The sequence below is a fragment of the Xenopus tropicalis genome, chromosome 8 (genome assembly GCF_000004195.4).
Source record: "Xenopus tropicalis strain Nigerian chromosome 8, UCB_Xtro_10.0, whole genome shotgun sequence".
Taxonomy (NCBI): Eukaryota; Metazoa; Chordata; class Amphibia; order Anura; family Pipidae; genus Xenopus; species Xenopus tropicalis.
The window spans coordinates 108,990,702-109,005,139 of record NC_030684.2 but is presented as its reverse complement, the minus strand read 5'-3'; the positions used below and the strand labels follow the sequence as shown (position 1 = coordinate 109,005,139).

At 41.7% G+C, this 14,438-nt stretch overlaps 1 protein-coding gene across 3 annotated transcripts in view; it reads right to left on the bottom strand.

The window, feature by feature from the left end:
- Positions 1-14,438, bottom strand: part of mipol1 (mirror-image polydactyly 1) — a 176,432-nt gene that overhangs the window by 15,176 nt on the left and 146,818 nt on the right. For all 3 annotated transcript variants that reach the window (XM_031890866.1, XM_031890865.1, XM_002935336.5), the window contains one exon: positions 6,686-6,916. In XM_031890866.1, coding sequence (XP_031746726.1) covers positions 6,686-6,916 — 231 coding nt within the window. The remainder of the gene's footprint in view (positions 1-6,685; positions 6,917-14,438) is intronic.

The window sequence follows — 14,438 nt, the reverse complement described above, 5'->3', positions numbered from 1 at the left end:
GCTATCGCAGAGTGCGTCCAGAATTAAAAAAGCATATTTACACAGTATTTCTAGGTATACAGCAGGCTCTTGATAGCACACTGCTCACTTATGGTTCTAAAAAGCGAATATGTATTCATGAAAAGCACAATCATCGCGGGGTTAAAGGAGCAAATATTTTGAATGTGTTAGCTAAGCAAATGTGGTAATGTTGGGTTTTAAACATGTATTAAAGTGATTGGCAGCCGGGCGCATTCCTGCTGTTTCACCCCCTGGCAACCAGTGGACAGTTACTGGGTGTAGGCCATTGTGTTAGGCTAAATATGTTGTGCCTGTCTCGCAATAGTGCCGGTTGTGATGGTTCCCAAACTGAGAGTTCAAATGGAATTGTGACATCTCTGGCATGGCTGTATTGGTATATTATTTTTTTAAATACCCCTGCCCATTGCTAGACTGCAACTAAGTCTGATGGTGGAGCTGGGTGTTCCACTGTTGTAGGTGATCAACCAATGCAAAGACTTTCTGTGCATGCACCAATTACAGAGCTGTTAACTTCCGGAGAACAAAATGGCAACTCACACCAACTGATCACTGCCTGCGCATGCATACATAGGTTCTTTGAGGTCACTGAATGCTTCTGCGTATGCATCTAATTGTGGGTATCAGCTAGTAAAATAGGGGGAGTTGACAGGTATGCAACTGGGTAGGGGAGGGGGCAGATGTGGGGCTGTAAGTCAAGCACCAATGTCTGTTGGATGCACTGACTGGAAACTGACTGCAGTAAAGTTACATGCGACCAGTACAGCCCTTCTAGTTGATTTTCTGTAAGGGTCCCCTGATTTTGCTAAGGACCTGGTAACCTTAGAACTTGTCCATGGCAACACTCTTCATGGATGCCAGGCCTGAACTGGAATTCAAAATAAGCCCTGGAATTTCAAATACATAGGCCCAAACAGCCCCTAATAGCCTAATAAATGGTGACTGTCTATGGCATCTTACAGCAGCCCCGCTGGTATTCGCCAGAATCCAGTTTGCCAGTCCGGGCCTTGCGGATGCTGTACTACAGCAAAATTGTTACTGCGTGTGAGTCCTACAGGGTATGTATCAGGATTGTGAGTGAATATGTATATGTCACAACGTGTGTTTTATTATACATTTGTGTAATGTATGAAGACCACATACTTAAGGTGATGGGTGTAAGGGTATTTTGCACCAGGATGGATGAGCCTCTTGTTAAATCACAGGGTGCAGGGTGGGGTATATATTTTTCAATATTTATTTCAAAGAAAAACAGTAAACTAGCTCTGTAAGCGGAGAAGAGGGTCAACAAAAACAATATGAGTACTACCCCACACTCATTGCACATTGGCAAACTGGCAGCAGACCCGGTCCCGGAGGAGATGTAAGGGCAAATAAATATTGCTAGTGGGAGCCTAGGCCAGGGCACTGGAGGGTCTGGTTGCGGGGGGCCTAATTTGAACACAAAGGAGAGAGGGTGCTAGCCTGGAGGGACCCATGGCACCCTACTCGAGTATAAGCCGAGGGTGACTTTTTCCAGCACACTTTGGGTGCTGAAAACTAGGCTTATACTCGAGTATATACAGTAGATAGTAAGCTTTACAGGCCAATGAGTTTGTTGCGAAGAATGGAAATACAATGACAATTGGCAGTAGGTACATCAGTGGAACAATCAGATTTTTACCAGCAGATACAGTGTCCAGTTTATAAGCCCATAATTCCATAGATTTCCATGTGGGCTCTGAATCCATATCTTCAGGCAACACTGCAATTCACTCATTGTGGTGCTGGTGTCTGAATACATGGGTTATGCACTTCTATGATAAACTGGGTTGAGCTGGCTAGCCTGGACACAGGGGCCTTCAATCAATCAGATGGCCCATCCATTTTTTCATTGTTCATTTCCTGGTAACTTGAGTTCAGTTTTGTGACACTGCAGAACACCAGTACCCCTGACTGAACCAGGCGCCACCATACCCCACCTGCAGCTTTAGGAGACAGGTCAATGACCAGTGGATCCTTGCACTTCTGCACAGGGGCCCTAATCTGAATGTGCCCAACCCTGCATCTGTGAGTTCAGCTACTGCACCATGAAGCATCATTCTTTAATCAGGGACCTGTATTCTCACTGAACATGGGGCATTCTTTGTGCCCTGTAGACAGATAACAAACAAGTGTATACAAATCCTTTGATGATAGGAATGTGTTTGATTAATATATCTGTAACCCCCCCCCAAAAAAAATACTGTCCTTTTGTATATTTTTATCTTTCTTCTTTATTAAGAACATTGGCCTAATTTTTACCATCCAGGCCAATAAATTAGCAGCCAGGTGGACCCTACCTGTTCCTTTAAACACTGATAATCTGATGCTCGGGCACACACTATCCCCTATATACTAGGAAGCACAGAAGGTATCTACAGAAGCTGAAAAGGAGTGTTGTGCATTCTTTCCGTGCCACTAGAAGTCCTAGGCCCGAGATGGTGTTAACGGGTCATCTTCTCTCACATCCCTGTGCAACATTCCCAAGGTTTTGCAATGGCTTCCTCCAGTGTTTCTTCTCATGAATGACAAGGAGCAGCAGCATACTTGTCACAGCTGTGTTAGGAAAAGGTAACCAAGTCTTAACCTTCCTCCCCCTCCTGATGGGCCCTTGCCAAGCTGTATTCACTTCACACTGAGCTGACGTGTCTCTGACTTTGTACTGCTCTCTTCTGCTCCCCACAAGTGCGCCCAACAGATGTTCCTGTGTTTGTGCATCCTGAGCCTTACGGCCGGGGCTGCCTATATAAAAGGCAACAAGATTTTTTTTTTTTTTTTATGTATCTTCTTGTGATTGTGCGAGTTTAACAGTGGGTGGCCTTTTGTTTTACTGTGTGTGTTTTCAGCCCTGTGTAAGCTTTGGTCGCAGCCAGAGTGATTGGTGTGATGGGTAAAGCTAACGTATGATGGCTGCCTGGAAACAAACATTAAGCCATTATATAGCAGCAAAGTGATGGGCTGGGGATGTGAAAGGTCCCTCTATATTGCGCAGGGGGCTGCTGCAGTGAAAGATGTTTTTATGACATGGTTTAAACCCATCAGAATATGTGAACGGGAAGAATAGCAGCCATTCAGCTACAAAATGTATGGGATAGAGCTGGTTTACTTTAGACACGGGAGGCTCTTCCAATACAAGCACGTACAAGTATTGTCTAACAATAATACACAGAATACCCCCTGCCATATACTATTATGTACTTCCCTCCCATACACACTTTATGATGAAAGACCCTTACAGTAACCCAATGACATCACAAGCAGACTGCAATAAAACATTTTATTAAGCTGCAATGCATCAACCTACTTCATCTCCATCTTAAATAAATAGAGTCATTCTCCCTATAAAGACATGGCTAACCCTCTTGCAATGAAAAGAAAGCTTCTGCACTTACCGGCTAGTGACCCAGCTGCTGTTACTGTTGGGTGCTATCAACCTTCACAGCTAATACTGTGCAACATGTGCATAAAGGCAAGCACTCCAGATTCCAACAGGGGACCAAACCCTTCCATTAAAATAATTTATTGCCTAATAAAAATAAATTTAGGGGTGAAAAATGTGAATGCCGATCTAAATTAAATTCCAGTTCCCCAAAACATTCTTGTAACCTACACACCTGGTTCTCAAGCTACTCCCCATTTAATCCACTTGTGCTTCAGAAGACACTTATGGAACTTTACTAAATTATAGGACTAGTTATAGATCTCCATACAGTAAATATACAAATGAAGGTGCCTCTGCGGCACAATAATGCAGTCCATGTGCCATTTTATTTTGGTTCTTCTAGTTTTTTGCAGAACAGCATATGACTGATGTTCAAAGCAAGTGTTATTAAGAGAGAAGAAAGGAAACAGAGAGAGGCAGGTATTTTTACAGAAAATGCCATAACCCGACTGGCCTATAGCTCCCAGCATGCCCGCTGCCCTGATAACAATCGTTGCTCTTTGCTTGGAGAGGAAGTTAGTAGCACGATGGCTCCTTTTCTCTCTAACTATCCTGCCATCTGCTTAGCAATGCAGAAGAGATCCTTCAGATAAAGGGCTGTCATATATGTCAGATATGCAGCTTCCTCACACACAGGTTTGTTAAAGGAACGGCAGTGAAAAACAATATGTACAGTATACATACAAGTGGCTGCGTTTAAATGTCATATCCATGTACAGGAGGGAGACCAAATAGTGGAAACTCCCAATGAACATAGACTTGTAAGTCAACTAAACAAAAGTCCAGAATAAAAAGGATTCAACACCTTAATTTTACAATAATTTCCCTACATGCCCCTATAACTGTTATTATGCCATGGATGAACTCTGTCTGAAGTAACTGTTTCTCCTCTTTCCTGATGCAGTTTTGCCTTTGTTCAACTTGACACATTTAATATTTGCCTTCTTTGTGACTGACAGGCCAAGCAATCAAGTACAAAAACATTCAGTCTATTGTATCTATCTATCTAAATTCTACTGTGTTTCTGCAGACTAACTATAAGGACACTCCCACTGCTCAGTTATTACACAGATAAGGACTATAGAGAATTTATGGAGAAAAAAATCCCTTAAGCTCAGTTTGGCACAGAATGGAATCTACAATTCTCCAACATACAGCGCTACCATCAGGGGCAACTCCTGTCAGGCACTCCATGGCACAGGGGGGCCCCAAATGATGAAAGTGTGATTTGCTGGTCACAAAAAGGTGGGGCCTACAGGGAGTAAGGGAGTGTGGGCAATTATAGGTGGGATTTGAGAATAAGGAGGTTTGCTGCTGATGAATATGGACCGTCTGTGAGTTCTGTATTTTCCATTGGCTCCCCACTGTAGTTTTTGTCAGGTCCACTGCCAAGGAAGCCAAGGTGACTGGTGGGCTGGGCTACAAATTGGGCCCCCCCGGGGGGCCTTCCTAACGTAGTTGTGTAGGACCCATGGCAGCCCTGCCAGCAAGTATTGGATGTTGTAAGCCTCACAAAGACAATAGCAACAGAAATAACCATAAAAATGTATAGCCTGGAGTCACGAAAAGACAGCCTGGCCATCTAAGAACAATGTCTTACAATACATTATTGCTTGCATGATAGTTCCCCTTTAAGGAGGCTGTGTAATGTAGAATGTGAAATAGAATTCTGGATCATTCATTGCATTATGGCACTATGAGTCCAAATAATAGTAGCAATGTTCCAAGCAGACTGAAATTGTGAAGTTTAAAATCAGCTGGCTCTTTATTTAGTTTATAAATACTCTGATTGCTATTTTATATTTCCTATACATCTTCCCACAAGCTTAAGTTTTGTACAGGGCATTAACAAGGCTCTCTCAGTTTTGGCAAATGATATATCCCGATATTATCTTCTTGACTGTGAATGTCTCCATGCATTGGCTGCAATGGGATTCTGATGACAATGCCTTGCTGGGGATGCTCATAGAAGCGCATATTGTTGGCAGGGAGGTCTAAATCAGATTGGTCACCTGACTGAAAGTCTCTATATATGGCCACATTTAGGCCGGCATCACCTACCCCTTGGGAGGAATACATATGTGCCTGATCTATACACATTAGTGAGCTAAGGGACATGCATATTACGTACCTTTCAACATTGTTGTTCATGTGTGTGCTCCATCGTGCTAACAGTTTACACTAAAAATAAGATGCCTTCTGACAAAATTAAATTACACCTGTCCAAAACACTACTTTGGACATAACTAAAGGTGGCCATACACGCACCGATATTATCGTACGAAACCTCGTTTCGTACGATAATCGGTGCATGTATGGCATGTCAGCGAGCCGACCGATATCGCAGGAAGCTGCTGATATCGGTCGACTCGCCGATCGGCCAGGTTAGAAAATTTTGATCGGGCGCCATAGAAGGCGCCTGACCAAAATTCTCCCTTCAGAGCTGAATCGGCAGAAGGAGGTAGAAATCCTATTGTTTCTACCTCCTTACCTGCCGATTCAGCCCTGAATGGTGTGTGGCGGATCTGACGATGTTTCGTGCGACCGACGGTCGTACGAAACATCGTGAGATCGCCACGTGTATGGCCAGCTTTATGCTTAGGCGTTTACACAAAATTAGAATAATAGATCAAGGATGTTAAAGAATGCATGCAACAAAAGTAGTACTTGGGCCTTAGACTGTAAGCTCTTGAGAGCATGGCCCTTCCCTAATTTATACAACTGTGACTGTATATGTAAACAGTTATGATTTGTATCCCTTTGCTTTCTAAAGGGCTGCAGCAACAATGCAGCTATAATAATAATAATAATACATAGGCCTTTACTGTAAATATAGGGGTAAACACTCTTTGGCCTTGACGAAAACCAAACTAGTGGGTGGGCTGGTGACATCTTGGGCTGGGCCTAGGACACTGGTGGAGTAAAGCAGTGACAGCTAGGGGAGGTCTTGTATATGTCATGACATGGTATGTATTATGTATGGGGTATATGGGGTGGGGCTGTGACATCAAAGGTGTTTAGATTTTTCTTTGGGTATCACAATACTGAATCCCAGATAGACAGCTTAAAACCAAGCAGACCGTAGTAAAAGCAAACTGTTCGGTTTAAAACAGGGTAGGCGGCAATCCTATATGAGTATGCACCAATCAATACAATGACAGTAACTGTAGTCCTGTTTGTACAGAAAAGAAGGAGGACTCTTACTTGTGAATTCTATCCTCTGATTCCTGTTGGCAGGCAGTTGCCCTTCGCATTGACCCCTGCAGTTCTGCACACTGGTTCTGCGCTTGTTGCAACTGATGGCACAGCTCCTGGTTTTGCCGCTGGGTAATGCCAAGCGCCTCCTCTCTGTTTCTTAAGGCTTCTTCATAAAGGGATACAGCCTTGGAGAACTGCTCTTTCAAACTGGCTTCTTGGGACAAGGATTGGTGGAGGCTGTAGAAACAAAATGCTCAACATGTCAGATCTTAGCAGGTGCCATATTGTCTGCTACTAGCAGAGAAAAGCCCATCAACCCAAGCACTTAATTAACAGTTATTTATCAGATTCTATAATCAATTGATGATAAATCTGCCACCAGTGAGGTCCATGTTTGTTGGGATTCTTGCAATTTCATGGTAAAACATAATAGTTGTAAATATCAGGAGCCAAGGGAAAATCAGGCCACTGAAAATGTGTACTTTTCTTGCTCAAGCTTCATTGAAATGTTACCCAATGAAAGGCTTGGGGATTGCAACACAGTTCAGTGTCCATGTCTACTGGCTTAATAATAAACCTGTAGTAGGTCTACTGTTATGTAGTGGGTCACATTACTCTCACTGGGGGAATCTGACATACGTTGCAATTACAGCACTTAAAGCAGGATGCAACACCAAGCACCTCAGGGGCTGACTCACGTGCGTTTGCACAAATTTATGGCCCAGAAAACGGAGATATAAAACTTGCACATAACTGACTTCTTTACATTTCTATGTACAGAGTCAAAAGCAGTCTCATCATTTATAAAAGTCACAGCCTTGTAGCTATCGCAATCCTCAAGATGAGTTGTTTCTCACATACATATATTGATGCACGGGTCAGAGCTGCAATCAGGTTCTTTACATTTCCTTGGCGACTTCCATGGACAGTATACTCTACAATATTCTTGCTGACCTGTGCTTTCCAGAGGGGAATATCTATTAGCAAAATTTTATGGTTATTATTCTGTCAAATGAAAAGAAAGTTCATTTGCTTAGTTACCTTAACGTTGTGCCACCTTCTGTGGTCCTGGCTTGCAATGTTGCCAAGCCACATACCACTGGCCTCTAGGTTGCAGGCCCCATTTAGCTTCCTCCTGTCAGTGTTTAAATAAGCCTAATAGGGCCTAGGAGAGAACCTCACATCCTGGGCCCACCCTTACATTGACTGAATGTAGGCAGTGCTAAGTGCCTGATCCCCCCAGGAGATCCTTTCATACTCTGGCAGGCCTGTCCAACCCCGCTTACAGTAGTACTGATCAACAAAAGGGCTCTGGGAAGACAGTGAAAATAGTCTTAAGCAAAGCAGAATCTTCAAAAGTCATTAATACATTTATAGAAGGAAAAAACAATGCTAATATTAACCAACTCATTAGTTGTGATATGGGCCTAGAAATGTGGAATATGCCTCCAAAAATAGGAGAGCATTTCTCTTTAATATGGGAAGCCCATATTCTCTCTTCCAGTGCTGTGATTATAGCTCAGACTTCCCTGTCAATATCTCGACGATTTTCAGCCACACACTGGTCGGGCTGGCCTGTCGGGCTGGCACCACACATGCGCCAATATGCTGCAAACTTGGGTTTTGAAATCAGCAGCTCTTATCGGTCTGTGTATGGCCACCTTTCCTTTAAAAAGAGCCAGGAAAATCTCAACCCTGCAGACTAGTCATTTGATGGCTGATAAGCAAAGATAAGAAACAATATCATATGATTATAGTATCCCTTAATCTTTTCTTATCTCTCAAGCCAGTAAAAATATTATTTTTACTTACCCCCTTAACAGCACCACCCTTGAAGGGTTTCTGTAGTGTACAGGTAGGTGGGATATACATGACATGTATAATAATCACACTTCATGCAAGCTACAGTCACGGTTTCTACCATTAACTATAACAGGGAGCGCTCTCTAACAACTCCCACCATGGCTGTCCCAGAGAAGGGGCAGGTACCAAAAGCCACAAAGCGTTTTGGCCTAAAGGCCAGAATTATCAACAATGAAACTTGACTTTTAGCAGCAGTTCAGGTTTTTTTTTTGCAGCAGCATGAATCTTTTTCCCAATTTTTAACATTTTATTAAGCACAAAAAGCTTGAGTATAAAAATGTGCTGAAAGGCTTCATGTAGAAGTCTGTGGGAATTGCAATTTCAAAATTTAAGCTAGTTTTAAATTTGAGTTTTTAATTCAAAATATTGGCAGACTTATTGAAAAGGAGTAGTAGAATGTGTTTTTTCATATCTTTTTGAAATGCTGAAATCTATGCACATAGTAAGGAAGTGAGTAAGGAAGGGCCTGTTAGGGACATATTTATCATGGGTTGAGGCCAGAGATTAGTATTTGATGAGGATAATGGTAGTAAATCACCCTTTCCCATTCATTTATAAATGATTTGCTGATTTCACAACACAGTTTAATCTCCCCTTCTTATATTTACCAAAATATCAGTGAAATCAACGTGATTGGTATATTCTAATTTTGATATATACATAATTGTTTTTTTGAAAACTTGAATTCAAGTTTGTTTAGAAGGGATAAATCATAAATCAGACTGGCAGGTGCAAGCTAATAATGAAAAATGTCATTAAACAAAAAATACTTTCTTTTCAGCAAGCGCAGCAATTTTAAATGAATTATTTTTGTGCACGCATCTTTATACTTTTTGCATGCTGTTTTCACTTATAAACATTTGAGACAGTGGCACAAACCATTATATTGTATAAAGCACTAAATTCACTCCGAAAAGTGGCAAAAACACAAACAAAAAACCTCACACACCAGCATTTAAATTCTTATAGACCTCTACTCAACTTTTTTTTAAATTTTTGCCAAAAAAAAGTTTGAATAAGTGCCAGGATCAAAGTTGTTTATTTGTGGCAACACTGATATTGATTTTGTGCTTAAGTGCCACAGACCCTTTCAGTCTATACAGCATAGTGAGTCCATGGGTATACTGTATATTTGCTATAAAACCAACCCCTACTCACAAATAAGATCATGAAAGGTTAATTCTTGTCCCACCTTAGCAAAGAGCATTTCAGAATATTTCTTTCTCCAACATATCATTGATCAGTTGCTAACTGACCCTAGGACATGGAGTGGGCGTCCAGTATCTGATTACCTTATCACTAGATGGAGTAAACAAGACTGGAGATCACCCTTCTCCCAGTACAAAGTCCCCACACTAGCCAAAAACAAACCTCATTTTCAGCACCTTATAATAATCGTCACATTTCGTTTGCTGTGACCCTATGCAGAATGAATGCACAAAAATTCATTTTAAAGGGCTAATTCATAACTAGTGAAGAGTGAATCTGTTACAGTCTGCCCCAGGGTAAATACCAAGATGGATGGAGCATAAATGTAAGCACAAGCATGCAGGCAGACTTGCATGGGTGCTGTATGCAGCTTAGCTGCTCCAGGGAATGTGCACCCACTGAACTGAACAGGTGCTGCTTGCAGTGGAACAAATGGCAGAACTGAAGAAATAAGCATTTTAACTTGTATGGATGTGATTGCAATTGATCACTAACCTGCTGCACTCATAGTAGTAGACCTTCTGTCTTGAGTGGGTACTGGTTGCAAGTACAGCTATGGGATACATTATCTGGAAACCCGTTATTCAGAAAGCTCTAATTTGCAGGAAGGCCATCTCTCATAGACTCAAATAACTACAATTTTCAGATATGATTTATTTTTTCTGTAATAAAACAGTACCTTGTACTTGATCCCAACTAAGATATAATTAATCCTTATCGGAGGCAAAACTATCCTGTTGGGTTAATTTAATATTTATTTTTTAGGAGACTTAAGATATGAAGATCCATATTACTGGAGACCCCGTATCCAGAAATCCCCAGATCTTGAGCATAATGGGTAACAGGTCCCACCCTTGTATATATCTGCTCCAGTGGAAGTCCACTTACTACCTTGGAAGGGACCTATTGCAGCTGAGCACACATCTGCTCCAATGAAAGGAAAGACTCTCAGATGGTAACTGAGCACTTCTGCACTGCAAAGAGTCCACCTATTGGCTTGGATGAGATTGCAAGTGACTACTCATCTGCTCCAGTGAAGGAACACAAACTGCCTTGGAGGGGTCTAACTGCAGCTGGGTACACACCTGCTCCAATGAAATGACACCCTTTGAAGTACATGGGTGCTGATTGTAGCAGAGCACACATATGCGCCAGTGAAAGTACACCCACTGCCTTGGATGGATGCTGCTTGCAGCTGTGTAAATACCTGCTCTCTTGTCAGTACCTTTGACTTGATCTGAAGCTCACACAACTACAAATGGCCCCAAAACCTAGGGGAAACCTTAAAGAACTAATGATTGTTTACACAGTGATTTAGTGTACCAGTTTCATCAGAAAGTACAATTTTCTGGGTAAACTCACACAAAGCACAGATGAATGACAAAGACATTTTATTTTGAAATAATATGCATTTAATTGATTACTATTATGGAGAAAGGAAATATTCACAGAAAACAGTAGTTCTAACAATGTGCCACTATTTATCTGTGTGTCTGTGGATTAATTAGTTGCTCAGCTGAGAAATAGTGGCCAGTGTTCCCTCACTTTTATATAAGTTAATCAGAGACTCTGCATCTCTATGCAACCTGTGTCAGTTTTTTCCATACACATAAATTACCAAGTTCCAAGATGGATTAATACAAATATAGTCACAATGAACAAAAGCTCCCTTTTTGCTGCCTTCTCTCTTTACCACACTTTCCAATTGACTCTATACCCTACCAACCATGACCTAGAGAGCATCAATTTCTGGCCTGCTTCATGTTCTTCAAGTTAAATAACAAAAGGCCACAGCAAGCCACTGGCTGCTATGGGCAACTGCAATGGTGCTTTTTTAGTGTCACTGTATTTCTTAGTCTGTATATATACATAATAATGTATACTACCAAAAATGTTCAATATCTAGAACACAAAGTTTATGATAGATAGATAGATTTGTCTCTATGACTCAATTATAAACAAAGAACCTAGCTGTCAAGATATATGAATCAGGATGGCATTTAGCACAACATAGATGGCCTAGGAAAACAAATCTTAAAATGTACTGATGTATTTATAAAAAGAAAGACCAAAGTTGGCCAGGCTGACAATGAAGATTATTGTTAACTTTGAATTTTAGTGTTGGAGAAGACTTAACCAAACCTGACCTTCCATTTAAAAGAAAAACAGCTGTATCCATTCTGCCTTATTTAATACATATTTATTAAAACAAAAATATCTTGGCCATATTATAATTCACTGGAATGGACATTTATTCTTGGAAGAGTAAAGAAGGAAGCAGACAACAAGCAACAGAAATGATGGATTCAATTACATGACCCTTGGGATGGAATTCACTTTTTTAATGTTAACCACAGTGTCCCTTCTTTAGTACAGTACAACTAGGTTTATTTGGTCCATCCCTAGTTAACAAAAAATACTACAGGTTAAAATAGGAGCCAAGATGGACCATATAGTGCTTACTCCTATCCTGGGTCCACCTGGATGACGAGACGACCGATATCCGTCGCTTTGGCAATATTGGTTGTCTCGTCGATCTGCCATACACGCACCGAATATTTTACAAAACTAGGTTTCATACAATATTATCAGTGTCACACAGTGAGAATATGAGACAAGGCTTAGTAATTGTTGTGACAAGAAGAAAAACATTCTTCTTAAGGAAAACAATGCACTTTTTTCAAGTCGAGACTATGAGAAAGGCTGTCTATGAAGATTCTCATTCATCCAGGTCATGATATACAGTATCTAGTAGAATTAAGTCTAAAACAACTGGACTTTTCTGAGTTTTTCTTGAAAACGTTTCACCACTCATCCGAGTGGCTTCTTCAGTTCAAATGACTGGTAGGGAATTCCCCGGTATTTAAACTCTTGATGGTAGTAGAGTCACAGACATCCAATCACAATGGTTCCATTGAACTTGTTCAGTTAGGTGTTAGCTGAAACTGACAGGTGTAAGAAGGTATGATCCAATCACAATGGTACCAAGAGTCTCATTGATGAAGGTGTTAATCCTTCAAAGTACATGACTGGAAGTGTGAACTGTTGTGAAACTGCCGGGGTAAGGATGTCAACGCGCCATTGTATGTTGGTGACAAGCGGTGTCTCAGGCCCCCTCCTCTGTTCAGGGATGGTTTTTTTCCAGGTTGGCATAAATGGCCTCTTTCACACCTCTTTCAAACCATCTGTCCTCTCGGTCCAAAATATGCACGTTACTGTCCTCAAAAGAGTGACCTTTTTCTTTGAGGTGTAGATAGACCGCTGAGTCTTGTCCTGAGGAGTATGCCCGCCTATGTTGGGCCATTCTCTTACAGAGAGGTTGTTTTGTCTCCCCAATGTATAAGTCTGAGCACTCTTCACTACACTGGACAGCATAGACCACATTACTTTTCATGTGCTTGGGTGTTGGGTCTTTCGGGTGCACCAGCTTCTGTCTCAGGGTGTTGCTGGGTTTGAAAAACACAGGAATGCGATGTTTGTTGAAAATTCTCCTAAGTTTTTCTGATGTTCCAGCAACATATGGAATGACTATGTTGTTTCGCCTGCTGTGTTCCTCCCTTCTGTTTGTAGGTCTGGTCTTTCTGTTGGTCTTTGATTTGGTTTTGATGAAGGCCCAGTCTGGGTACCCACAAGTTTTCAGAGCTCCTTTTAGATGTTTATATTCTTTCTCCTTGGCCTCTGCATTGGATGCCACAGTTTCAGCCCGATGATGTAGAGTCCTAATTACACCCAGTTTATGTTCCAAAGGGTGGTGGGAATCAAACAGCAAGTACTGGTCTGTGTGGGTGGGTTTCCTGTATACTTCAATATCCAGGTCCCTCCCCTCTTTGATAACTATAGCACAGTCCAAAAAAGCCAGTTTGCTGTCTTTCACATCTTCCCTTGTGAACGTGATGTTTTTGTCCACCGAGTTTATGTGTTTGGTGAAGGCTGGAACCTCGCGTTCTTTAATTTTGACCCAGGTGTCATCCACATATCTGAACCAATGACTTGGTGTTGTTCCCTTGAAGGTGTCCAGGGCTTTCTTTTCCACTTCTTCCATGTAAAGGTTCGCTACAATTGGAGACACAGGCGAACCCATGGCACAGCCATGTTTTTGTCTATAGAAAACGTCCTTGTGCTTGAAGTAAGTGGTATTGAGACATAGGTCCAGTAAGGAACAAACTTGTTCTGGGGTCAGCTTTGTTCTGCTGCTGAGGGTGGTGTCTTGTTTCAGCCGTTTCCTCACTGTATCAATTGCCTCGGCAGTGGGTATGCATGTGACCAGCCAAAACGTCAGTTCTTTTTTGCTTTTTTTATTTTTGAAACACTGGGGGTGTGATATTTGGATCTTGTCTATTTGCATGATTATTTATTGCACCCAGATATCCCTCTCTCTCTCCTACTGCTGGTGCCTCTTTTTCAAGTAGAATGTGGAGTTTCCTCTCTTTGTGTATACAAGTGACGACCAGGGTGTGATTGGACAGTCTCTAAATTGGGTGTCCCTCATTGCTGAGTATTTGTGACACTGTAGCAGGAAATGGAACTCATCCTCCACTGGCTACTAGTCACATAGCTGGTATAGTCTGCTCTTCCTGGGCTTATAGGTCTGTTGGTGCTGTCCCAGTTCAATCTCCAAGCTGTGTTCACTTAGTCTGTACAGGTTCAGGTTCTGTAGCCTTCCAGATATAGGGCCAGTCTGTATTCT